The sequence below is a fragment of the Bidens hawaiensis genome, unplaced genomic scaffold, assembly GCF_021521415.1.
Source record: "Bidens hawaiensis isolate Kalapana, Puna unplaced genomic scaffold, B.hawaiensis_p1.1 tig00039938_1, whole genome shotgun sequence".
Taxonomy (NCBI): domain Eukaryota; kingdom Viridiplantae; phylum Streptophyta; class Magnoliopsida; order Asterales; family Asteraceae; genus Bidens; species Bidens hawaiensis.
In genome coordinates, this window is record NW_027497019.1 from 1 (window position 1) to 24,201 (window position 24,201).

At 39.9% G+C, this 24,201-nt stretch overlaps 2 protein-coding genes across 2 annotated transcripts; one reads left to right on the plus strand and one right to left on the minus strand.

The window, feature by feature from the left end:
* The first annotated feature begins 12,397 nt into the window (after window positions 1–12,397).
* On the plus strand, window positions 12,398–14,761 carry LOC143591585 (uncharacterized). Its single transcript, XM_077071759.1, has 4 exons — window positions 12,398–13,088; window positions 13,171–13,378; window positions 13,572–13,701; window positions 13,784–14,761. The coding sequence occupies exons 1-4, from the start codon at window positions 12,418–12,420 to the stop codon at window positions 14,032–14,034; spliced, it is 1,260 nt and encodes a 419-aa protein (XP_076927874.1). The 5' UTR covers window positions 12,398–12,417; the 3' UTR covers window positions 14,035–14,761.
* A 469-nt stretch (window positions 14,762–15,230) lies between these two features.
* Window positions 15,231–18,366, minus strand: LOC143591577 (putative prolyl 4-hydroxylase 4). Its single transcript, XM_077071751.1, has 6 exons — window positions 18,116–18,366; window positions 17,902–18,006; window positions 16,984–17,041; window positions 16,741–16,916; window positions 16,599–16,665; window positions 15,231–15,696 (listed from the first exon to the last, which is right to left on the minus strand). The coding sequence occupies exons 1-6, from the start codon at window positions 18,293–18,295 to the stop codon at window positions 15,401–15,403; spliced, it is 882 nt and encodes a 293-aa protein (XP_076927866.1). The 5' UTR covers window positions 18,296–18,366; the 3' UTR covers window positions 15,231–15,400.
* Window positions 18,367–24,201: the final 5,835 nt, after the last annotated feature.

Genomic DNA, 24,201 nt, shown 5'->3' on the forward strand with positions numbered 1-24,201 from the left:
ATGTACTTTTATGAAAAACAATATGTATAATCAATGTTTCAACAAAATTATATAACCACTAGCTTGGTGTAGTAGCAAAGAAGTATGACATCTAAGTAGGAGGTTGTGAGTTCTAGTCTTATTTTTGAGACATTTTTAAGTTTATTTTTATACAAAAGTTTTTTACACAACTCAAATTATAACCAAGTAAGCCCACTTAAATTAAATTGTTTAAATCCAACAAAATGTTTCTTTTACTTAAGTCAAAAAAAAAATTTCGTCTTTGGCCAAAAAAAAGTTTTCGTCTTCTCGGAGCCGGCCCTGGAGATTCCACTATTGTAATTTATGATTTTAGATCCCAAATGGTCATTAACCATTTGTCTAGCTAGTTCTCGTATCACATAACCATGCAAATCTTGTTTAGCAACAAACACTTTCAAGGTTTAATATAAACCCAAGTTAAGTTTACATAATGTATATTTAGAAAGCATATGTATTGATTCGTGATGGAAAGTAGGAATATTATTGTTATTATTATCATCATAAAAACAACAATTTAAGATAATAATTCAATGTATATTTAGTGTGACTAGTCAAATATATAGTCCTGTCACAATCCACAATAATTTATCTATCGTTCCAGTCATTTTTTTCTTTACAGATGAATGAAAGATCTACAAGTTTTGTTTTATGTGATTTAAACTTTTCTTCAAATTCAATTGTCGGCCCATCTTTTACTGTCATTAGTTGCTAATTCTATTTAGATCATCAGTTACCCTAGTTGATAGAGACAAAAGTTGAAAAGAATTATAGACGATATCAAGTCGTCGGGCTTCTTGTGGCTTAAGAATAGATAAAAAAAATCAAGGTGTTATTCTAATTGGTGTAAAAATGTTCTAATGTGATTGTGTTTTTTGCAGTGTCTCCTACGTCTCTGTGGAGGATCCTGCTGTTTTGTTGTTTCGTAGTTGGTAATGAAATTCACAGTTAAAAAAATTACCCTTGTTGGCATATTAATTAACTTGCCAACTTCCAAAAATAACAAATATACAGGGCCGGCTCCCAATGAGGGCAGGGTGCTCGATGGACCCAGCCCGAAACCCTGCTAGGCCCGATTTTTTTTTAATTATATGTATTTCTATTAAAAAAAATATATGTATATTTTATGTTTAAACTTAATTACTCAACTCATCATTTAAAAGCCTACTTTTATACAAAATGTATTTTACACAGCCAAAATTATAACAAAAAAGTCTCTTTAAAAATTTTATCTTTGAATCCAAAAAAAATACCCATTTTACTTGAACTTTTAGCCAAAAAGAATCTCTTCCTTTGGCCCAAATATTTTTTACAGCTCTCGCCTTCTCGAGGAAGGCCCTGTAAATAATATATAGATCGAAACGAGCTCTCGACGGCTCAATGTAGTGATGTGTGTTTTTCTAGAACATGCTACACACTCATCTTATCTTGTCAATTATAAATAGCTTGTTGTCAAGTTTCTACAACCACCGGTGACTAAAACATAATGGTTATTCTATCAATTTGGTACATTAAACACATTGCTATGTTTTTTTTTACAATTTTACCCAAGTCACTAAATTGATCATACATGGTCAATTTCTCTATTTCAGTATTTCCTTTTGTTGGCACCCTATTCAGCAAGCTTGCTATGAGTTTTTCCTTTCTTAAAGCTAGATTTTTTAAAACTGTAACGTGTTTGACCCGTTTAGCACTTTATACATATTTTTTTGAACGACGATATATTAATAACCAAAACCAAGCACTTGAGCACTAGTAAGAAGCGTAGAAGCTAGAAGCTCAAAAGAAAATTAATAATAAATACTAATATTACAAAGAACTTAACAACATTAAATTTACACCATTTTACCCAATTTTAAAAATTGCATATTTGAACGACTTTTCACCCACAAGAATCCCGTTGCTATTATGTCTTTTATCACTTTATGAATGGAGATGTTATTGTTGTTGAGAATAATCTTGTTCCGACCCTTTTAAATGCACCAACACGTGACATTGATTTCAATTTTAATTCTTTCTTATTTTAAAATATTGTTTTATGATTCTTAAATCTTTATTACTATATTTCATTTATTCAATCCTTGTAAAACATGCATTTTTAAGCTAGTAAAAAAAATATCAAACCATTTAAAATTGAGCCATTTAACAACTAAACCGGTAGAACTAGCCACTCCGGCTAAACCACCAACCACGATTTAGTTATCGTTCCATGAAACTTTAATCAACTGCTATTGGAGGTGTACAAAATCCGTTTTTTTTGTCAAATCGAACCGGTTTGGTCAAACCACGGTCAAAACCAGTTCAGTTTAGAAAAGGAGCAAGTCAGGTCGAACTGGTCCAAATCAACTCGGTTCAGTTTAAAACCGGTTTAAACCAACTTTTTTCTCAAACCGTTTCGGTTTCAAAATCGGCTTGGTAGTTCAGAAGGGGAGCCGGTGATACAACCGACTGGTTGGGTCAGCTTAGGACCAGGTTTGGTTGAAACCTGTTTTTTTGTCAAACCAGTTCGGGTCAATTTATAGTGAACCGGTTCCAATCCGTTTTTTTTTTCACATCTCTAACTGCTAAGCCCAAATCTTTCATCAAATCTAACCTATCTAGAACCACCACACCCTATTAAAAATCCACCAAATGTGTAATATGACAACAATCCATGTGCTTTACCAATAACCAAAAAAAAATATTTTTTTAGTAAAAGGTACATTATGTGTGTCGTGATCCCATTGTTGTGTAACTTGTGTTGGTGTTCTGTCTCTAACTAAGCCAGTCATAATAACATATATCATCCTGAAGAAACACTAACCGGACCCCGGACAGATTACTGGTAACCTGGGGGTTAGATAGATGTTTCCCACGAGGGGTTAGACCCTTTAAAGATGGTTCTTCTGATAACCTGCAAAACAGACACCGTGAGCTCGTCACTGAGAAGGGGGGGGGGTTCCTCCTTGTGACCACCCTCCGGCGTGAGAATCAGACTAGATTGCTCTTTAAATATAAAAGTATATTAAGAGATTGCTAGAGCAGATATCAGGTATAATATGATGATAATGTGATAAGATATGATAAGATGAGATGATCATACCATTTGTGGTATTTATAGCCGAAGGTAGGTTTCCAAGGAGGTATGGCCGGCTGCAACAGTGTTCCTGTTCCACCAACAGTAGCCTACGCACGTGCCCTGCTGGTAGTTGGTGGGTAGGTAGCGGCTGATAGCGACCAGGCCTGCTGTATACTATTCCTTTTCCACCAACTGCCGGCTACGCACGTGGTATGACAAGAGTTGGTGAGTAGGCAGCGGCTAATAGTGACATACAGTGTAGGAGCATGCTGCTCGCCATACTGTTGTCCATAAGCTGTCGTATCTTTAGTCAGATCTTTTTCCCATACCTCGTCAGGTACAGTACAGAAGATCTTCCCGTATCGTACGGACTGGCTTATTTGGGCGGGAGTATTCCCCCTCCCGCCCTTGTGCGGGATTGTTCCCGGCTTCGCTCATTCCTTCAGGTGACACTGATCGAGAGCTAAGTGCCTTGTGCGTGTAGCCTTGCTGCGCGGGTGGCCTTCCCTAATGGCTTGTATCCGAGGCTGCGGGGACAGGCGGAGTCCTTCACCATTGGGAGGCATTTCCTGCGGGACCAGCTTGCGTACTGCGCGTAAGGACGTCACGTCTCTGAGCATGGTTGGTCCTGCGGATCCAGTTGGTTTCTGCGCAGAAGTCCCTGTTTAAGGTGAGTCTTGCGGGTCCAACTGGGCTCTGCTGGGACCTACCTCTTCAAGTCCCCCCAGTCCAATGTTTTTCTCATGCGTGTTTAATAAAGTGAGGTGAACTTTTGGACTTAAGCAAAGGGTTTTGAAAAGGGTTTTTTAAGGTTTTCCATGGGGATTCTTCCCGCGGAAGTCCTTGTCACTTGCAGAAATTCCCGAGTTTCCTGCTTGGTCTTTGGGTATGATGCGGGTAGGTCTGTAACCTCCTCGCAAGTCAGGAGCGTTGAGTCCCACTTGTGTGGACTCTCCATGAGGTTTTGGTAGTTTTGAACATAGTGATCAATTATGTTAAAACCACCAATTCCATCCTGGAGCTTCAAACAACGTAGTTCTCGACGTTCCCGCTATGCGGGGATGTTATTTCCGCTTCCGCAAGCATTGCCCAGAAGATCCTTCTTGGTTTCAATTCCCAGCGGAGCGCTAGGTATGTGAAGGGTTTTGCCTTAACACTGTACCAGCGCTCGTCTTACGGTTACTTTACTTCCAAGGTATTCCTGGCGTCAATTCCCTGCGGGTGCTAGGTATGTGAAGGGTTTTGCCTTTACACTGTACCCGCATCCGTCTTACGGTTACTTGTTTGCCAAGGTTTTACTTGGCTTCAATTCCCTGCGGGTGCTAGGTGCGTGAAGGGTTTTGCCTTTACACTGTACCCGCATCCGTCTTACGGTTACTTGTTTGCCAAGGTTTTACTTGGCTTCAATTCCCTGCGGGTGCTAGGTATGTGAAGGGTTTTGCCTTTACACTGTATCCGCATCCGTCTTACGGTTACTTGTTTGCCAAGGTAAGGGGTATTTTCCCGCTTACTTTTTAATATTTTTAAATTTTGAATTTTGAAATTTGAAAGGTTGGTGGGAAGATAGGAACAGTCCAAACCTCTGAAACGTCGTGCGACGGTTTCTTCTGACTGTGTCAGGACGTGCAGGAAGTTATGGTGACGTGACATTATATGGTCATTCCAGACGCTTTTTCAGGCGCGTGGGCCCGATTTTTCGGGCGCGTGGCCGCGAAATTACTGGCACACGTCCTTTCAACAGCTGTTTCCAGCTTGCTTTTTGCCACGTGTCATAGTTTCATTGCACCTTCGATTTCTCTCTCCTCCGCATTAAATTCACCGCATTAATTGCGATTACTATATAGAGGGGGAAAGGGTTCTTTGTAATCCACACTTTCACCTCTCTTCTTAGCGATTTCCGGCAAATACTCCCCTTTTCAGGCAAGCATTTTCCCGAAATCGCTTTCTTCTTTCTGCAAAATGTCTTCCCATGATGCTGAAGCTGTAGCCGACGATAGGAGTACTGCTGGCGAGTGCCAGTGTGCTCTACCTGTCGATCAGTACCAGTATGTCGTCAGGAAATTCATGCTTGAGTCTCTTGAGCCTGAGTTTCCTGAACCCCACCAGACTGTGTACGATGCCCCCAGTGGCAAGATCGGGGTATATGCTGCATTCTTTGTTTATGGGAACCTTAGGTTCCCATTGACAAAGTTTGTGTACCGTGTCCTGGAGAGGCACGGTGTGCACCTAACCGAGTTGCATCCGATGGCGATTGCCAAGATCCGGCACTTCGAGTGGGTGTGCCGGATTCTGGGTATTGAGCCCTATGTGGACCGCCTGATGACCTTCTATACTTGGAGGTGCATCCAGGGGTGGTACACCCTGACAACCCGTATTAAGGGTTTGAAGATCTGCGTGACCGAGCGCAGTCTCCGATCGTGGAAGCGGGAGTTCTTCTACGTTTTTGCCCGCGCCATCCCCATTGCCATGAAGTTTAAGAAGGGGCAAGCGCTTCCGAGCCTTCATGCTTCCAGCTACCAGGAGGCGGAATGGTTCGCGAAGATATCCCGGGTCCAATCTCCGGTTTACCGGTTTGCGGAGTCCGGGATGGTGATGTTGGGGATGAGTCGGGTATGGAAAGATGCGTCCCGGTTTCCCATCCTTCTCGAATACGGTTTGAACTCTATTCCTTATGGTATGTCTTGTCTTTCTTGCTGATATGAGTTTGTCTTCTAACTGCTTCTTTTCTTTCAGAGGGGAACAATTTGGAGTCGCTCCTGTACCCGCGGGAAGCTGATGGTCCCGTGCGGGTGGGTACTCGTGCTCTTGACGAGAACGAGTTGCCCATCCTGGAGCAAACGGCGGATCGGTTTGTGGAGGTCTATCCGCTGGGCCACGAGATCCTGAGCCAACGGCGGCCAGGTAAGGCGATACTCTATCCTCAACCCCTCAATGCTGTACCCGCTGCTGGAATTCCTGACATCCTGTCTTCTTCTGAGGAATCCGCAGATGGTCCTCCGCTGGTGCGGAAGAGGAAGGCTGCCGGTGGGAAAGGGAAGGAGAAGGTGGCCTCCACAGCTGATCCGGTGCTCCTATCTGACACCGAGTCAGATAGTGAAGAGGTGGCGGGGAACCCCGGTGGTGAGAAGACCACTGTTCCGGAGGCTACGACTGTTACTTCCGGAGAACCATTGACGACGACGGTGACCGGCATCAAGAGACCGGCTCCATTGGGCTCGTCCCCGCCCGTCCGTACGTTCAGGCTCAAGAAAACCCGTAAGTACAAACATCCTTGTTTTTGTAGATTTATCATACTTCATAAATTTAAACACTTATCTTCTTGTGCAGGTGTGGATGTTGACGCATTCCAGGGTGGAGCGCAGAGGAGTACCTCTCCGCCGATGACGGTAGGCTCGGTCAGCCTACCTGAGGCGACGACCCAGGCGCCTGCGCCTACTTCCGCTGGATCAGTTGCTCAGTCACTTGAGCCGACTGTTCCAGCCGAGATGACGTCACCCGCCGGTGGTAAGTGCGATTTTTACAGCATCTTTCACCGAGCCGGTGGTTACGATTGCTGCGGATTCTGCGGCAGCGACTGCGGCGGCTGCCACCATGCCCCCGCCACCGGCACCGACGGCCGGCCCATCAGGTACGCATGGGAGTACTCGCCAATCTTTGCCACCTTCCCATCTGCCTGACCTTTTGGATGGGTTTCCTTTGGGTTCAGGTGATGGGTTCGGCGGCTATCGGCCTGTTATAGACCCTACAGGTGCGTAGGGTTCCTTTGGCCCTTTTTTACTTATATATTTTTTATCATCTTTTCCTAACTGCTTTTGTTTTTTGCAGTGTCGGATTCCAATGAAGTGTATGTTCCGCGATGGAACATACGCCGAGGAACAACCCTTCGTACCCCTGTGGAGTGCGTGGAATGGGCTCGCCACGCTGCTCCCCATGGTGCGTTGGGGGAAGCCATGGCTAGCTACCAGGAGGGTAGGCTAACCAATGAGCTTCGGGTTCTCCAGGCCCGGATGCAGCCGCGCGTCGAGCTGCTTTGTCGTGAAAACGACAAGTTAAAAGCAGCTCGCGCCAAGGAAGTATCTCAAGCGCGGGCTCTTTGGGAGGAGAACCAAAAGTTGGCCGCAGCTGCTGCGGAGAAGGAGAAGGCCTTCAAAGCCCTCGAGGTTGAGGTTCAAGCGCGACTCGAGGCCCGCTCCAAGGCTGCCCAAGCTGTTAACGAACAGCTTCGGCTGGCTAAGGAGACTGCGAGGAACGCAGCCGAGAGGGCCACCAAGGCTGAAGCCGTTGCTGAGCCTTTACGCGTGGAGAACGAGGAGCTCAAGGCCAAATTGGAGGCTCTCCAACGTGCTCATGATGCCTTGGCGATGGAGGATGCCAAGAAGCTTCAAGAGATCCTGGACCAGAGGGGCGTGCTTGATCACACCGAGCGGAAGCTTAAGGGCGTTGAAGAGGCTGCTGCAAAGGAAGTGCTACTTGCCAACCTTAACAAAAGCGAAGCCGAACGCGCCCGCACCCAAGCTCAAGCCGCCCACCAAGAAGCTCTGGTCGCCAAGGAATGGCTTCTTCGAGAAGCGTTGCCTCAGGTATGTTTGGCTTTACGTCTTCACGCTTTCCTTTGTACATAGAAAAGGTGTTTGACACTTGTATTTTCTTTGTAGGTTGTGCATCGGGTCTTCTCAGAGACATCCTACGACGATGCTATGAGCGCAGCCCTCAACGCTTCTCACGAGGATGGGGAACGGGCCGGCTTCCTGCTTGGTCTAGGGTTCGTTGAGAAAGGCTTCCCGCCTTCCAACTTCCCTTTGTACAATGTTGATACTGAAGCCATATATGACCAAGCAGTAAATCAATACGCCGCCTTCCCGCATCCAGTGGTGGAGAAGGTGAAGGAAGTCGCTGCTGCTGATGATGGGCTAGCTATCCTCAAAGCTTTCCTTGAACTGCCACGCTCTACCGATGGGGCTGGTCCAAGTGGAAGTGGCCCTGAAGCCTGATCCTGAAGATCCCTTCCCACTGCTAGGATAGTTTTAGCTTGTACAGATGTATTATTTTTCTTTTCGTAGGCGGGTAGTTACCCGGCCATTCTTGTAATAATTCGTTTGCGAAATATAAATCTTTTTGCGTATAAGATTGTTATTTCCTTCTTTGGGTTTCTTGCTTTATAAACTTATGACTTGCATACTTAGTTTAAATTAGCAATTTTCCAAGTGTAGAATAAGTTAACCTGTTGAACGTGGTTGATAATGGGTTAAAGTTTTGCTTCCTCTTTCGTGATTGTGCGGGTAGAACCGTCACTTGCACTTAGTAGGATGGCTAAACTTTAACCTTCATCTGACCTGCGTGTAGGTTTTCCTCATCTTTTGAGGATAAGTTAACCTTTGAACGTGGTTGATAATAGGTGTGAAGTTTTGCTTCCCTTTTCGTGATTGTGCGGGTAGAACCGTCACTTGCACTTAGTAGGATGGCAAAACTTTCCCCATATCTGACCTGCGTGTAGGTTTTCCTCATCCTTTGAGGATAAGTTAACCTTTGAACGTGGTTGATAATAGGTGTGAAGTTTTGCTTCCCCTTTCGTGATTGTGCGGGTAGAACCGTCACTTGCACTTAGTAGGATGGCAAAACTTTCCCCATATCTGACCTGCGTGTAGGTTTTCCTCATCCTTTGAGGATAAGTTAACCTTTGAACGTGGTTGATAATAGGTGTGAAGTTTTGCTTCCTCTTTCGTGATTGTGCGGGTAGAACCGTCACTTGCACTTGGTAGGATGGCAAAACTTTACCCATATCTGACCTGCGTGTAGGTTTTCCTCATCCTTTTAAGAATTTTGTTTTGAACCGTTCGACGCGCGGTTGTCAATAGGTAGTGTTCAGTTTCCTTTCATGATTCATGCGGATCGACCGGCACTTTCATTTAATGGGATAATTGAACTCTTCCCCTTCAACTGACCTGCGTGAAGGTTTGTCACGTTATTGGGTTTGTGCGGGTAGGACCGCCTTCCCACGCAACGACTTCACGTAATGTGAATGCCGTCACCAGTGTTGCATAGTTTAACCGTTCGACGCGCGGTTGTTGATAGGTTATTGTTCAGTTTCCTCATTATGATTCGTGCGGATAGACCGGCACTTTTCATTTTTGGGTGCTGAACCTTTCCCCTTCAACTGACCTGCGTGAAGGTTTTTTCACATTATTGGGTTTGTGCGGGTAGAACCGCCTTCCCACGCAACGACTTCACATAATGTGAATATCGTCATTAGTGTTCAGAAAAGTAAAATCATCAGCTTCGATGTTCTAAAGAGAATCATTTACATTAGAAGTGGCTCTTGGCCTTTTCTTTACAAATTGGAATTGATTTACATGCAAACTGTGTAAATGAGCTCCCTTCCATGTTGTTGGGATGGGAGTGCCATCGAGCCGATACGCACCTGGTTCGGGATCTCGTTCTTTACGCAGCATGTAGTCTCGACATTGAAGCTGGAATTTTTATTCGTGTTTTCCCCAGCTGGGGTTCTACACGCACCCGCCTGCTCAGCCTTTATTGCGCCACGAGGTGCGCGAGCGTCCCATCTCTGACAAATGCTTCAACCATGTCTTTTACGTCTATGCATTCTTCAGTGTTGTGGCCTTTTGTCTTGTGAAAGTCACAGTATTTGCTCCGATCAGCATCGTGACGATGTCGGATTATTGGAGGCTTTGGCCACGGGAGCTCTTCAGTGGCGAATATCTCAGTGACGCTTTTGGTGAGTGGCGTCCATCTGGAGTTCCGGTGCGGCTGTACATTATCCCTTCCGCCCAATCGATGTTGCAAGCCGGATGAGGTGTCAAAGTTTACCCTTGACTGCCAAATGCCTAGCTTCCGCTTTTTATTTAGTCGGGCGGTGAGGACATTGTCTTCTCTCGTCTTCTGAGTGTAGAGGTTTGTGCTCTGTGGGAGATCTCTACCCAGTTGCTTCTCCGTTTCCGCAAAGCGTTTTGCTGCTGTTATGATGGCATCCCATGTGGATGGCATGCCATCTTTACCCGTTAGGGTGCGGATGAGCTCTGGGTCATGCGCGCCCTGGATGAAGGCAGCGCGAACAAGATCTTCGCTGATATTGCCCAAACTTAGCTTCTTTGAGTTGAAGCGAGTGATGAAGTTTGGCAGAGATTCATCTTCTTCTCGTATGCATTTGAGGATTGTCCATTGCTCCTCGGTATACTTCCGTTGCTGGCTGAAGTGTTGGCTAAACTTCTGCTGGAAGTCTGCCCAGTCGTAGATGTGGTTGACCGGTAGACGATCAAACCAAGCTCTAGCAGCCCCAACAAGCGTCATTTGGAACATGTAACACCACGTGGGTTCCGTCCAATTGCTGACGGTTGCCCCCGCTATGAACCTGTTCAAATGATCGTCTGGATCAGATATACCGTCATATGTGCCTATGTTAGGCATTTGTTTGGCACTCTTTGGGGCGATTGCTTCCGCAATGTCCCTTGCAAACTTGGACGTTCCTGCATTTGCAATGTTTGGTCTGAACGTTTTGGAGAAGTCTCGTGGACTTCCACCTGTGCTTTTTGGTTTGAAGGCTTGTCCAAAATGCCTTTTCGGTTGGGATTCCATTTCCTTACGCTTCCCTTTTGCCCTATGGCGAGGGTTCGCGTCGGAGTCGGATTCCTCCGAGTCATCCTCCCAGTATTCGAATTCGTCGGCCTGTTGTACGGAACGCAAGCGTTCGTTCAACTCGGCCTGGAATTCCTTTTGTCGTGCCTCCGCCCATGCCTTGACTTCATCGAGAGTTTGGCGGGGGAGTCTTCGTTTCTCAACCTGGGTATCCGTGGATCCCAGTAGGCGATCATTTACTGCACTTGCCCCAGCATGAGTAACTGGGGTAGTGTTCGTAAAATTTACTTCACTTGCCCCGGCTTGGGTAACCGGGGTAGTGTTTGTAAAAACTGTGTTACCGGTATTCCCCCCAGTAGCTGGGGTTGTGGTTACCGGAATTTCTCTAACCATCTTTGTAGAAGTTTGAAAAAACTGGAGAAAAATGTAGTTCTAGCTTTATGCACGGATGGCGCCAATGAAGAAACACTAACCGGACCCCGGACAGATTACTGGTAACCTGGGGGTTAGATAGATGTTTCCCACGAGGGGTTAGACCCTTTGAAGATGGTTCTTCTGATAACCTGCAAAACAGACACCGTGAGCTCATCACTGAGAAGGGGGGGGGGGGGGTTCCTCCTTGTGACCACCCTCCGGCGTGAGAATCAGACTAGATTGCTCTTTAAATATAAAAGTATATTAAGAGATTGCTAGAGCAGATATCAGGTATAATATGATGATAATGTGATAAGATATGATAAGATGAGATGATCATACCATTTGTGGTATTTATAGCCGAAGGTAGGTTTCCAAGGAGGTATGGCCGGCTGCAACAGTGTTCCTGTTCCACCAACAGTAGCCTACGCACGTGCCCTGCTGGTAGTTGGTGGGTAGGTAGCGGCTGATAGCGACCAGGCCTGCTGTATACTATTCCTTTTCCACCAACTGCCGGCTACGCACGTGGTATGACAAGAGTTGGTGAGTAGGCAGCGGCTAATAGTGACATACAGTGTAGGAGCATGCTGCTCGCCATACTGTTGTCCATAAGCTGTCGTATCTTTAATCAGATCTTTTTCCCATACCTCGTCAGGTACAGTACAGAAGATCTTCCCGTATCGTACGGACTGGCTTATTTGGGCGGGAGTATTCCCCCTCCCGCCCTTGTGCGGGATTGTTCCCGGCTTCGCTCATTCCTTCAGGTGACACTGATCGAGAGCTAAGTGCCTTGTGCGTGTAGCCTTGCTGCGCGGGTGGCCTTCCCTAATGGCTTGTATCCGAGGCTGCGGGGACAGGCGGAGTCCTTCACCATTGGGAGGCATTTCCTGCGGGACCAGCTTGCGTACTGCGCGTAAGGACGTCACGTCTCTGAGCATGGTTGGTCCTGCGGATCCAGTTGGTTTCTGCGCAGACGTCCCTGTTTAAGGTGAGTCTTGCGGGTCCAACTGGGCTCTGCTGGGACCTACCTCTTCACATCCACAGTACTAGATTGATGTCACTCTAGGTCTTATTATAGTGAACATACTGACTTTTACAAAAAGTCTAAATTAATGGGTGAAAGGTAGTTGTGTTCTGTTGTCATGAATAACACAAATTCAACAATTTGTCAAATAACACATTCCAAATTCATGGAGCAGGTGGCTAATTCAACCACTCCTTCACTACTTCTCTTTATCTACCAAGATCCATATATATATATATATATATATATATATATATATATATATAACTTGTATTAATACTATAGTTTCATAACCTCATTTTCCAAAGTCATAATGTTGCGGAAAATAGGAAGAAAAGTGCGTAGAATTTGGTCAAGGATAAGACTCCGAGTGCTCGCATGTAGAATCCGGGCACGTAAAGTTATGATCAAGAGATTCAAAAGGCAAGACTCGATCAAGACACGTGGTCAAAAGATTGTCCAAACTGCCCCGGCTCATATTCGGGTTGCCTCGTTTAATGTGGCTATGTTTTCTCTTGCGCCTGCGGTTGCTCCATCGAGCGGAACTTGGGTTGACGGGGTTCGTGAACACGACGAAGGTGAGCTAAAGAGTATATTAAAAAACTCTCCTTTGCATTCTAGCACAATTGTGAATGAGAATCTTGTTAAGAAAGTGTCGATAAATCTACCCGAAAACGAGATTTCCATGGCCCAAAACCGGGTCCTGAGAAGCCCGATTTGCTTCCCGTTGATCGGGTCGATGGAGTATGCTAGTAGAAGCATTCTTGATGTGCTTAAAGAAGTTGATGCTGATGTTTTGGCTTTGCAAGATGTGAAGGCTGAGGAAGAGAAAGCAATGAGACCATTGTCAGATTTGGCTTTTGGGCTTGGGATGAATTATGTGTTTGCTGAAAGTTGGGCTCCTGAATATGGGAATGCCATTTTGTCCAAATGGCCCATTAAGAAGTCCAAGGTTCAAAAAATATATGATGAACAAGATTTTAGGTAAGAATATTTAATTTTTTAATATTTTTTTTTCGTTAAATATGATTACAGAAACTATATTATTAAGTGTTGGTATGAACAGGAATGTGCTTAAGGCGACGATCGATGTCCCAATGACAGGCGAACTTAACTTTTATTGCACGCAACTTGATCACCTAGATGAGGATTGGAGGATGAAACAAGTAAACGCGATCATTAGATCAAGTGATCATCCACATGTCTTGGCCGGTGGCATCAATTCGCTATGCGGATCAGACTACTCGTTTGATAGATGGACGAATATCGTCAGGGTAATGAAACATCCAAAAATACTTTATATTGCTTTTATTTTTCTCTGTTTTCAATAAGATTTATATCAGAATAAAAAAAATGAACACACGCTAAATATTATATCTTAATAAAATTAGAGAAATGAAAATGAAAATTGTTATATATGAGGTCGCGCTTCAAACGATGTGGGATTTACCTAACATGTTTATACAGTATTATGAAGAAATGGGAAAACCTACACCAAGAACACATGTGATGAGATTTCTACACGAAAACAAGTACACCGATGCCAAACAATTCGCAGGCGATTGTGAGCCGGCAGTGATCATCAGTAAAGGCCAAAGTACGACTTACATGCTTTAATTTTGCCTAGTTAAGTTTAAGTTACACTACATTTACTTATTTTGTGACTCGTTTATAATTAGGTGTACAAGGAACATGCAAGTATGGTACGCGAGTGGATTACATCCTGTCGTCTAAAGGTTTGCCATATCAATTTGTGCCCGGATCTTACTCGGTGGTGTCCTCGAAAGGCACATCCGATCACCACATCGTTAAGGCTGATCTAGTGAAACTCAAGGAGGGCGATCCTCGTGATCAAGTGAGACAATCAAAGAAACTTAAACAAAATATTGTCAAATTAACATGTAAGTGTGTTGAATGCATGTATCCATAAACATCTAACGTGTGATATTCAGTCCAAAACTGGTTATAACTTATAACCGGTTTTTAGAAATCTATTTGTAGCTTGAAATTGGTTGATTATATAGTTTATGTATGTATTCATCTATGGTTAATGTTTCATGTTATGAACAAACTCTTAATCTATATAATTATATTTCACAAAACATACATGCATGATACACACCACCTATGGCATTCATAACCGGCATTCACCCGAGTCGAAGCAGGCGGCATAGATGCTCGGTGGCTTCACGATCCGCCACCATTGCCATTGAGTTTCGGTTATTGAAGAATGAAGGGAAAGGTAGAGACTTTGGTGAGGGGGAATGAAAAAAGGCCGATCCAGCGTACGAATCCTCATTGCTTTCGCAATTTATTTGTTGCATGTTAGACTCGGCCGGAGCAAGAATAATGAAGCAGTTTTGTGGGTGCAACACCTCCATACCCATCAGCTTCAGGAGGTGGGTATGGAGAAAGTGTATGCAACCAAGAATTATTGAAACATAAGTTGATTGGTTATTGAAATTTAAAACATGAGGATTGGAGTGGGTGGTGTAGAGAAAATGGTGGGTTGGGTTACACCAACTTTGATTTTTAGTGGATGACATGGTTTTTGGCCCATTTAGTAAAGGTGTGTGACTGTATAATGAGTCGGGTTTGACCCGTTTAGTAAATGCGGGTCAGTTCCCGGGTTCATGTCTTTGATGAGTTCGTATGAAATTTCCGAGTTTATGTTGGGTTCAGCATGTCAATCTGTCAAAACGACTCATTTAACGCCCATATCATGAATACTTGTTATTGGTAAACATTACATTAGAATTATTAATTTCCGAGTAACGAAGCCGAAAGGGTAGTTAAGATAAAAACTAGAAAAACAAGAAAATAGTTATTCATTCAAATGTATAAATCTGTTTTAAGTTCTTTTAACTAATTTTTATGGTATTTAACATATTAATGCTAATTATTTTTAAGTTAAGAAACTGAACAAAAAAGGTTTTAAATTTTTTTAATTGTATTTAACATATTGTTACTAGTTATTTATAAGTTAAGAAATTAACCCAAAAAAATGTTGCGCAGCTAGACCTAACTGTTTACTCGGAAATAACAAATTCGGTTTATCAAACTTTAATAAAATGACCGACATACCCTCTACAGTCGTAAAATCATCATAAAAGAAAGGGTTAAAACTTAAAACATAACAAACAAACTGTAAAGTATAGCATCCAGATAACATAAAATGTAGCTCAAAAAATCAAAACAACAAAAGTTAAAAGAGTACTAAATAATATAGTGGTAAATAAAAATTAAAGAATAGATTATAAAACTTACATATAGTGGTAAAAAAAACAAACTTAAACTTAACACAGCTTGCAGCTGCGGCGGCAATAACCCTGATATTCATTAGTTCCAACCATATACTCTTTGTTGTTGGTGCATTCTCCCAACGCGGCCCATCTCTCACAGTTTTCGTTCATGTCTCTGCAATTTCCAGCGTGATCAACAATCTTGTCAAACGAGTCCACGTGGATCCACTTGGTTGCTGACCATTTCTCCCCTTGGAGTACAGGGCAACCACCATGGAGGCTCATTATATCCGTGTTGGCGTTTGGGTACAGGCTGAAGAAGAGTAGCGCGTCTCCTTTTTTTGGTTTTACTGTTTTTGGTTTTTGCACAAGAGTATTAATGTCTTAGATCAAAGTGGTGAATTCAACCCGTTTACTAACCAATGGGTAGAACTAGATTTAGCCCTTTAGGTTTTGCTTAATCTTTGGCGGGCTAGCCTTGTTAAATTAAAAAGATCAGCCAAACAATACTAGTCAGACGGGTTAAAAGTTGACTAAAGTGTAATTTTAATGGATACAGTTATTCAAGTAAAACCGCTAATCGTTTTATTATTGGAAGTATGCTTAATGCTGTTACTTAATATTTATCACTTCTTCTGTCCTAAAAAAGTTGTCCACAAGCAAAAAAAAAAAACAAAATAAAATAAAATCTAAGATGCATATATTTAATGCAGCTTTGATTAACAAAATGTCAATTTAACCCTCGATGCAATTAAAAACCAAATTGACTTTCAAAATTTTCAAGAAATAGTTATGAGGACAATTAAGGTAAAATAGGAAAACTATTAAATTGTAACAATTCATTTTTGGACAAATAATACAGAAATTTAGAAGGAAAAAAATTAGGACAGGGTGAAAAATCATTCAGCGGATCTAAGATCGCCTACCCTCCTAACTTGTATTTTTAATGTATATAACCTCCTAAACTGTTTAATTTAAAAAATTAAATCGTTACTAAATTTATATAGTTAATTAAAGTTTAACATTAGTTACTTATTAGATAGGTAAAAAAAAATATGGAAAATTTGTTTTTCAGTCAAGCCAGCCCCAGCCTATTCTAAAATATTAACCCATTTTGACTTTTGAGCCAACCCCATTTTGACTTGAAACCCGACCTAAGTGACATTTGACCATGTCTAGTATTTTAATAGTGTAAACTAACTCAACAGACAAATGTTAAGGAAGCAGGTATGTTTATGTATCATTAGCTCACCTGCAATTCCTTTCTGTGCACATTCAGATAAATCATCCGGTTTTGGTGTTTTATGGCGGGAAGTCTCCTATTGACAGTTTAAACCTCATCAGATAAAAACTTTATAGAATCTTCCACCACGAGAAGCGTATATTCAACTAACCTCTGCTGATGGGAAAACCGTCTCACCGCCTTTTTCAACATCACTGAGATACATCAAAACTGTTGCTATACGATGTCCACCATGTGCAATATTAGCAGGGTCGCTGAAGTAATCAAAGTGCGGGTCATATTTTTGTCCATGCTCATATCTCAGTACTTGCATGTCCTCACCATTTTCTTTAAAAAAAATAAAATAAATTAGTTTTTTATTAAAATGACATCCGTAATTATTAATGAAACATACCTTTTGGTAAGAAGGTCCAAGTTGAAATTTTCTCTTCTATGTCAGCAACAATTGGATCCTGTTACAAGTGGAAATGGATATAAATGTGCACAATACAATAAAAAGATAAAAGCAGAATTGGGATTCAACTAGATATGATAACCTTCTATTAGCGAGTGACAAAAGATATTGTACATGTTACGGCCATCAACGAACTGTTCATGAACCATTAGGCGGGAAGTTCGTTTACGTTTGTCCGTTTAATAAACGTACGAACATGAACAAAGAATTCCCTTCGATTAATTAAATGAATGAACATGAAAAAAGGTCATGTTCGTTCATTGATGCTCGTGAACGTTCGGTAGCGTGTTTGGTTATGTTCAATCATTTACATTAGTTTATGTTCGTTAATGCTAGTTAGCTTATGTTCATTCATGTTCGTTTGTTTATGCTCGTTTATTAAAGGCTGCGTATATTTTATATTCTATAGTTTATTATCCGAATATTTTAACTTTTTATACTTTTTAATTATTATTATTATTATTATTATTATTATTATTATTATTATTATTTTACTAACTTAACTCGTTTTCTCTCATTTTTAAGTTAATGTTGATATATCTTTTAGGTGGTTATGTCTAATGCTTAGGATAAACAATGTTGTGTTTTTATTTTCAAATTAATACACTTTGTTCGTGTTCGTTTATGTTCACTTATGTCTGTTTGTGTTAGCTTAAAAAGTTAACGAACCAACATTAACGAACACAAACAAATTAATGAACGAACACAAACACGAATTTTTGTTCGGTTCAGCTTGTTTACAGCCCTAACTAGTGACAGATCACCAACAATTATTCAATGTCTAGTATCTTGAATTCTTGATCTCCAAATTATTTCATATCTTTTAGAACTAAACATATAAAGCCACAGCAGAATTACCTTATTCTTGGGGATAAACATCCCGGAACTCGTCCGAACCTCGCTAAGCTTACTCTCACCGGACACATTATCCGCCACCGCAGATCTTTTCAGCTCTGATTTCGCCTGTCACACAATAACCATATATCAAAACATCTAATACCAATAAAAATTTGATTTTTTTCCCTAATTATCAAATTAAACACAAACCCAGTAATAATAAATAATTACTGACAAGGGAAATGATGTGATCGCATTCTTGTTCGGTGAGAAAGCCTTCGTAGACGAAAGCCCTTGGTTTCCATGAAACCTGTTTGACTTTAGATGGGTTGACGATCGATGAGCTGAAGGATGGTGATACGATGAATATTAAGAGTGAGATCAGAAGAAGAAGAAGAAGATGAAGAGTGGACATTGAGTTAATAATAATGGATCTGTAATTGATTGAATGGTAATGAATTGGATCTGTGATGATTGTAATTGTGAGTGATTAATAATAATGTGGAGAAAGATTCAACTCCTTGGAATTTAAAATTAGGGTTCGTTTGTTTTGATCGTGTAATGAAATTAAAAAAACGAAGTAGCGTTGAGAATTTGTTTGTGGAACCAAAGCACATGCGATGTAAAAAAAACATGTAATGTGTAACGTCGGGGGTAAATTAATTTAGAGTTGTTTATTGATAGGAGTTTATATTAAATAAATGAGTAATTATTCTACAAATAGTATAAAATTGAGAAGGGTGAGAAGTCATAAATAATTGATATGTGTTAAGTGGGAATCGAAAGAAAAAGGGTATAGAGGTAATTGCAATGTTTTCATAACCGGACCGGACGGCCGAACAAATTTGGTAAAAAATGATGGATCAAGCTTCTTTTTCAAAAAAACATATTTTTTTCTTAGAAAATCGGTTCAACCGGTCCAGTTTTCCGGTTTGACCGGCCGAACCGGTTCGGACCGGCCGGTTCTCTGTCAGCCGAGCGAACTATGTGAACCGGACCGGTCGGTGGACCGAATCCCGGTCAGACCGGTTCGAACGGCCGGTCCGGCCCGGTTTCAACAACATTGGGTAATTGTAAACATTTTCTCTCTGCACATGTAAGACACATGTTAATACCTCCATCATTTTAGAACGTTTATAACTTTTTCGTATGATATTTTAATAAAAAAAAAATTCTACACCATTGTGTCTTTTCGCTTATCATTGTGTCTTTTTTCGTCATTGTGTCTTTTCGCACACCATTGTGTCTTTTTCGTCATTGTATATTTTCGCACACCATTGTGTCTTTTCGCTTATCATTGTTTTTTATTCGTCATTGTGTCTTTCAACTCATCATTATGTTTTTTTAAATACCAATAACATCGTTGGGTAATAATAATATGTAAAAATAATGATAAAATAATAACAAATTATCTAATACATAAAACACAATGATTAATACATGTTACACAATAACTTGAAACGTAAAACACAATGGTGAATACGTATAACACAATGACCTAAAACGTAAGACACATTGGTGAATACGTATAACACAATGACCTAAAACGTAAGACACAATGGTGAATATATATATAACACAATGACTTGAAATGTAAAACACAATGGAAACAACATATTACACAATGACGTGAACGTAATATACAATGAACGCAATACTATTTTTCTCAAATTAAATGAATTTGTCATGTGTAAAAGACAATGAACGTATTACGCAATGACTAAAAGTTAATAACGAACAAAACGACACAATGACGTAATCTTTGTTTTAATTTTTGTCTTTAATATGAGTACCAATTGAAAAATATAATGATCAAAATCTAATATACAATTCATACGAAAACTCAACTAAAGGACACAATGAACAACAAAAAAACACAATTAAAAACCCCATTATTTTTTTTATTTTTATATAAAAATATGATACTCATATTAAAGATAAAAAACGCTAATTATTATGGTGAATTTTTTTTTAAAAATAATGTTGTATGAAAAAGTTATGGACATTTTAAAATGATGAGGGAATTGACATGTGCCTTGCATGTGGAGAAATAAAGTCAACAAATGTGGGTTATTACCTTCATGCAATTTCCATCAATTTTTATTTATTAAATTAATCTCAGTCATTCAAATCTAAAATCAATGGACTGAATTTCTTCTCACCATTCTCATTTTTGTTGTCCTTTGTATTTTAACTTTACCCTAAATACAAATTAAATTAATGTGTGAATTAATTAGTGTAATCTATACTATATAATAAACATATCTTAATTACACATTAGTTCCGCATCACTTATTTTTTTCTCTTTCACTTCATGTAATCCAAAGAAAATGATTTAACCCATTTAACTCCATCTCTCTCGATAATTATTGCATAATTAAAATAACAAAATCAATTAGTAATTAATACATATTGTTCATTTTAACCCGTTAAAAGCATAACCCATGGGCTTTTAACACACTTAACACAAGTAGGGAGTGATTTAATCCATTTTTAAAGTGCTATGTCATTTTAACCTATGTAGGGACTAGAGTGCATTTCTCTTTTTTATTAATAATTTTTACTTTTATTTTCTTTTTAATCTTTCATTTTCTCTTTTTAATAATTCTTTCTCAATTTAAAATTTTAATACCAACATAAATATATTATATTATTATTTTGTTTTATATAAATATATTGTATTAGTTATTAGTATTAGGTTTTTATAATTAACTAATTTTAACGTTGATTTTGAATTATGATTCCAAAAAATTAAGGTTTTAAATATATTATATTAGTTAATTAATATTCAGGTTTTATACGAAATGGTATTACTAGATGAAGAGACAAGATTAAGAAATCACCATCGAACTTAGGGACACTCGGTAGCAGAAAATTGAAATTCTCTGCCGCCATCCCTCTCTCACAATTTGTTTTTCTTTCAGGTTTGCTCTGATACCACTTGTAATGGTATCACACTCAATGCTGCAATGTTCTCTAGACTTTCATTCAATAAACGAAGGCCAAATAAATAACTTACAAGACTGCCAAAAGGAAATAACTAACTGACAATGTGTGCCTACAAACTAGAGCACGAATCCCGCTAAGATTCATGCATAAGACTCGGTACAGTTACAACTTGATCACCAAGCCACATTAACTAGAAACCCTAAAAACTGAAATAGACACTTGCATGCCCCAACATACATGCAAACTCATAAAGTGACTACGTGGGCTGAAGCCCATTATTGAGCAAGAACAGAACGACCCAACTTAAAATAACCCATTTCACATGTTTCGTCCGCGTGAAGCCGCCACACTGTAATCCGTCTGCCACTCAAACCGCCATCGAAGGTAACCCCATATTGATTTATGCTATATGTTTCATTCTATCTATTTAAGCAAAGGGTCGGGTTAACAAGGCTTGGCTAATGAGTTTAAAGATGAAGGTAAAACGTATGTTTAAAATTTTTGAAACAAAACTCATGGTCATGTATTGCAAACCAAACCATTGTTCTTGAAAACACCTCCATGACACCATAATGTCACATGTAACTTGATCTTAAGTGAGTGACACTTTGTTTTCAAAACTCAGTACCTAACTACAAATTTTAATATGTTATTTATTTTATTTTATTCTTTTTGTTAACTGCTTATGATCTGTTTGAGTTATTTTAATAAAAATGGTGATTAAATTATATTAATAAAAATGTAATTACTAGTTTGAGTAATTTGAAAAGTTTGTAACATGAGGTTCGGTAGTAATATATATAAATAGAATTCACGTAAACAATTTAATGAATATAAAATAGCTGTTAAAGCATGTAGTATATATTAGTGAAAATTGGGAAAGTGTAATTATAATAAGATAATTATATACACGTGTACAAAGAACATCACCAAATAAATAAAGATTACATAGATATCAAAACATAATCTAAATTACAATAATATTGTAGGTCTTTATGAAGTTTAATTCAAGCTTAAGTCTTATTACGGTTATTGTCATTCGCTTATAAGGTACGGATTCTGTGGTATTTAAATTTTAGCATAAATATTGTTGTCATCGATCTTATAGTGTACTAACTTTGTGGTCTTGCACTTGTAGCGTCATAACGTGTCTTCGCTCTCATAGTATATGGGTCCTTGAGTCGTTAATCGTTACGTAATTTTTGATTCGCTTTATAGTATCGTATTACTGTCAACCTTTATTAAGTCGCTTTATTTATTGCAAGTTGTTAGATTTACTATTGTTTATTTGATAAGTGAAATTGTTATGCATGGGATAGAATGGATTTTATTGCACTCATTATTGCGTGTTCCTAATTGACCATTGTACATTGACTAATTGTTATTGAGACATTTACCATTTTTATTGCCTTTTACATAGGGCGTCAATCGAGGCACCTTTGACGTGTTCTATTTGTGGCGGAGCGATTAGTCCACAATGTCTCTATTTTTATTGTGCGATGAGAGCATATATTGGTTACTGAGAGGCGTATGAATCGATCATATGTAAATTGTTACTAGAGTGAGATGGTTAGGTGTGTGTGCCCACATTCCTATCTCACTTAATTATTAGTGTTTTAGTCTGCAGCTAATGTATATACTGTATTGTTACTGCCTCACATGGGTATTTCCATAATAGATTGTTATTGTACTGATTCATAACTGATAGTTCGGCGTATAGTTACTGTTATCGGCCCGCATACGATATTTGTTTCTCTTGTGATTGTTCATCGTATCATTCTTCATCGTTTATTGTAGTTGCTATTGTTTTCTCCGTTACTGGGCAATTTTGGCTCAGCCGTTTTTTTTGTGTGTTTTCTTGTATTTGTTACAGGTACTTGAGGGAACCGGGACAATATGTGATAAGAGAGTAAAAGTAAAAAATGATAGAAGTTGGAGATCGAGGAACTTAATAAAATTTCTTTTGAGTTAAACAACTTTATTTATTTTTATTGTCGTTTTGTCGAGTACTTTTAATTTGAATGTTTTAGACCTTTTTATGGTTTTTAAAAATTAGGTTTAAGACTTTAATGAAAGTGTTTTTAATGTCAATAATTACCGTATCGAGTGACACATCAGCCCTAACCATATCGAATTATTGCGCAACTTCCTTAAAATTTTTGAAATCCGAGATTATATATTTTTCATTTATTTTCATATATACTAATACCCATTTACTCATATATTTTACTACTAATATATTTATCTATCAAATTCTAATATGTCCCTCACTACTTAAATTCCTTAATTGATAAATTTCCATCTAGCATATATAAAAACTTTAATTATATGCATTTGAGTTTGATTTTATAGTAACTATGACTTTTTTTTTTGGGGGTCAAATATTTATATTTGTTAATGTTAACCTTCTTGTCAACGTTGATTTTTTGATAAAAAAAATATTAGCAAACAATATCTATTGTTCAGAGGCATTGAAAGGCTTTAGTTTAGAAAATAATCAATTTTTGAAAGTCTGAATAATTATTATAAACTTCTGCTCAACTCGAAACTGCTCAGCGAACACCGTAGCATTCTAGATCGTAGCCACTATCTATATACACAAGATTATCCCCACTCGAACATCGTAGGTCCGGCCCAACGTGGCGGAGGCATAATCAGGTGTGGTGCGGTGTGTCCACCGTCTACCCACATATTAAAGGATCCAGACAAACGTATATGATAGCCTCAGAGCCATTGATTACCTTGTTTATAATGTTTTAGGGGTACGTAATCCCATGTAAACAATTAAAAACTTTGTTTACAATGTTGTAAAGAGTTTAGACGTATTCACCTTGTTCTTGATCAATGTGTCTCACTGAGTTATACTTCTTGTTACCTCAGACCTATAGTACTAGAATAACCTTTTATAAATAGTAGATCGATGATCTAGCTTTACACCTTTAGGTAGCGTTTGGTATGCATGAATTAAAGGCGGAATGGAATAGACCATTGCGATGGAATGAAAAAGATGTGTTTGGTTGGTCGATGGAATGGAATCACCTATTACCATGTCCATTCCATTCCCCCCAAAACACCCTAAATTCATTCCATTCATCACCCCCTTGTTTTTTTACATTTTATCCCTCTTTCACACTATATCACTTCCACCACCACTACCCATTGCCCTCTCACCACCACTGCCTTTGCCGTTGCCACCACCCACCGCCGGCCACCACCCCCATCCGCCTCCGACACCGACCACCACCACTCCGCCCCCGCCACTCGCAACCACCACCAACCGCCACACCTAACAGCGTCGCCCACTACCACCACCAACACGACCACCACCCACTATCACCACCACCTTCTACTACCAACAATCGCTCCCGCCCA

Excerpts from the sequence above, each read along its gene's own strand:
- LOC143591577 (XM_077071751.1), bottom strand. The coding sequence starts at position 18,295 with ATGTCCACTCTTCATCTTCTTCTTCTTCTTCTGATCTCACTCTTAATA. Across the intron at positions 18,007-18,115 it reads GCGATCACATCATTTCCCTT|GCGAAATCAGAGCTGAAAAG; the intron begins GTCAGTAATTAT and ends ATTGTGTGACAG. Across the intron at positions 16,917-16,983 it reads TTGGACCTTCTTACCAAAAG|AAAATGGTGAGGACATGCAA; the intron begins GTATGTTTCATT and ends TTTTTTTTAAAG.
- LOC143591585 (XM_077071759.1), top strand. The coding sequence starts at position 12,418 with ATGTTGCGGAAAATAGGAAGAAAAGTGCGTAGAATTTGGTCAAGGATA. Across the intron at positions 13,089-13,170 it reads TATGATGAACAAGATTTTAG|GAATGTGCTTAAGGCGACGA; the intron begins GTAAGAATATTT and ends TGGTATGAACAG. Across the intron at positions 13,702-13,783 it reads GATCATCAGTAAAGGCCAAA|GTGTACAAGGAACATGCAAG; the intron begins GTACGACTTACA and ends GTTTATAATTAG.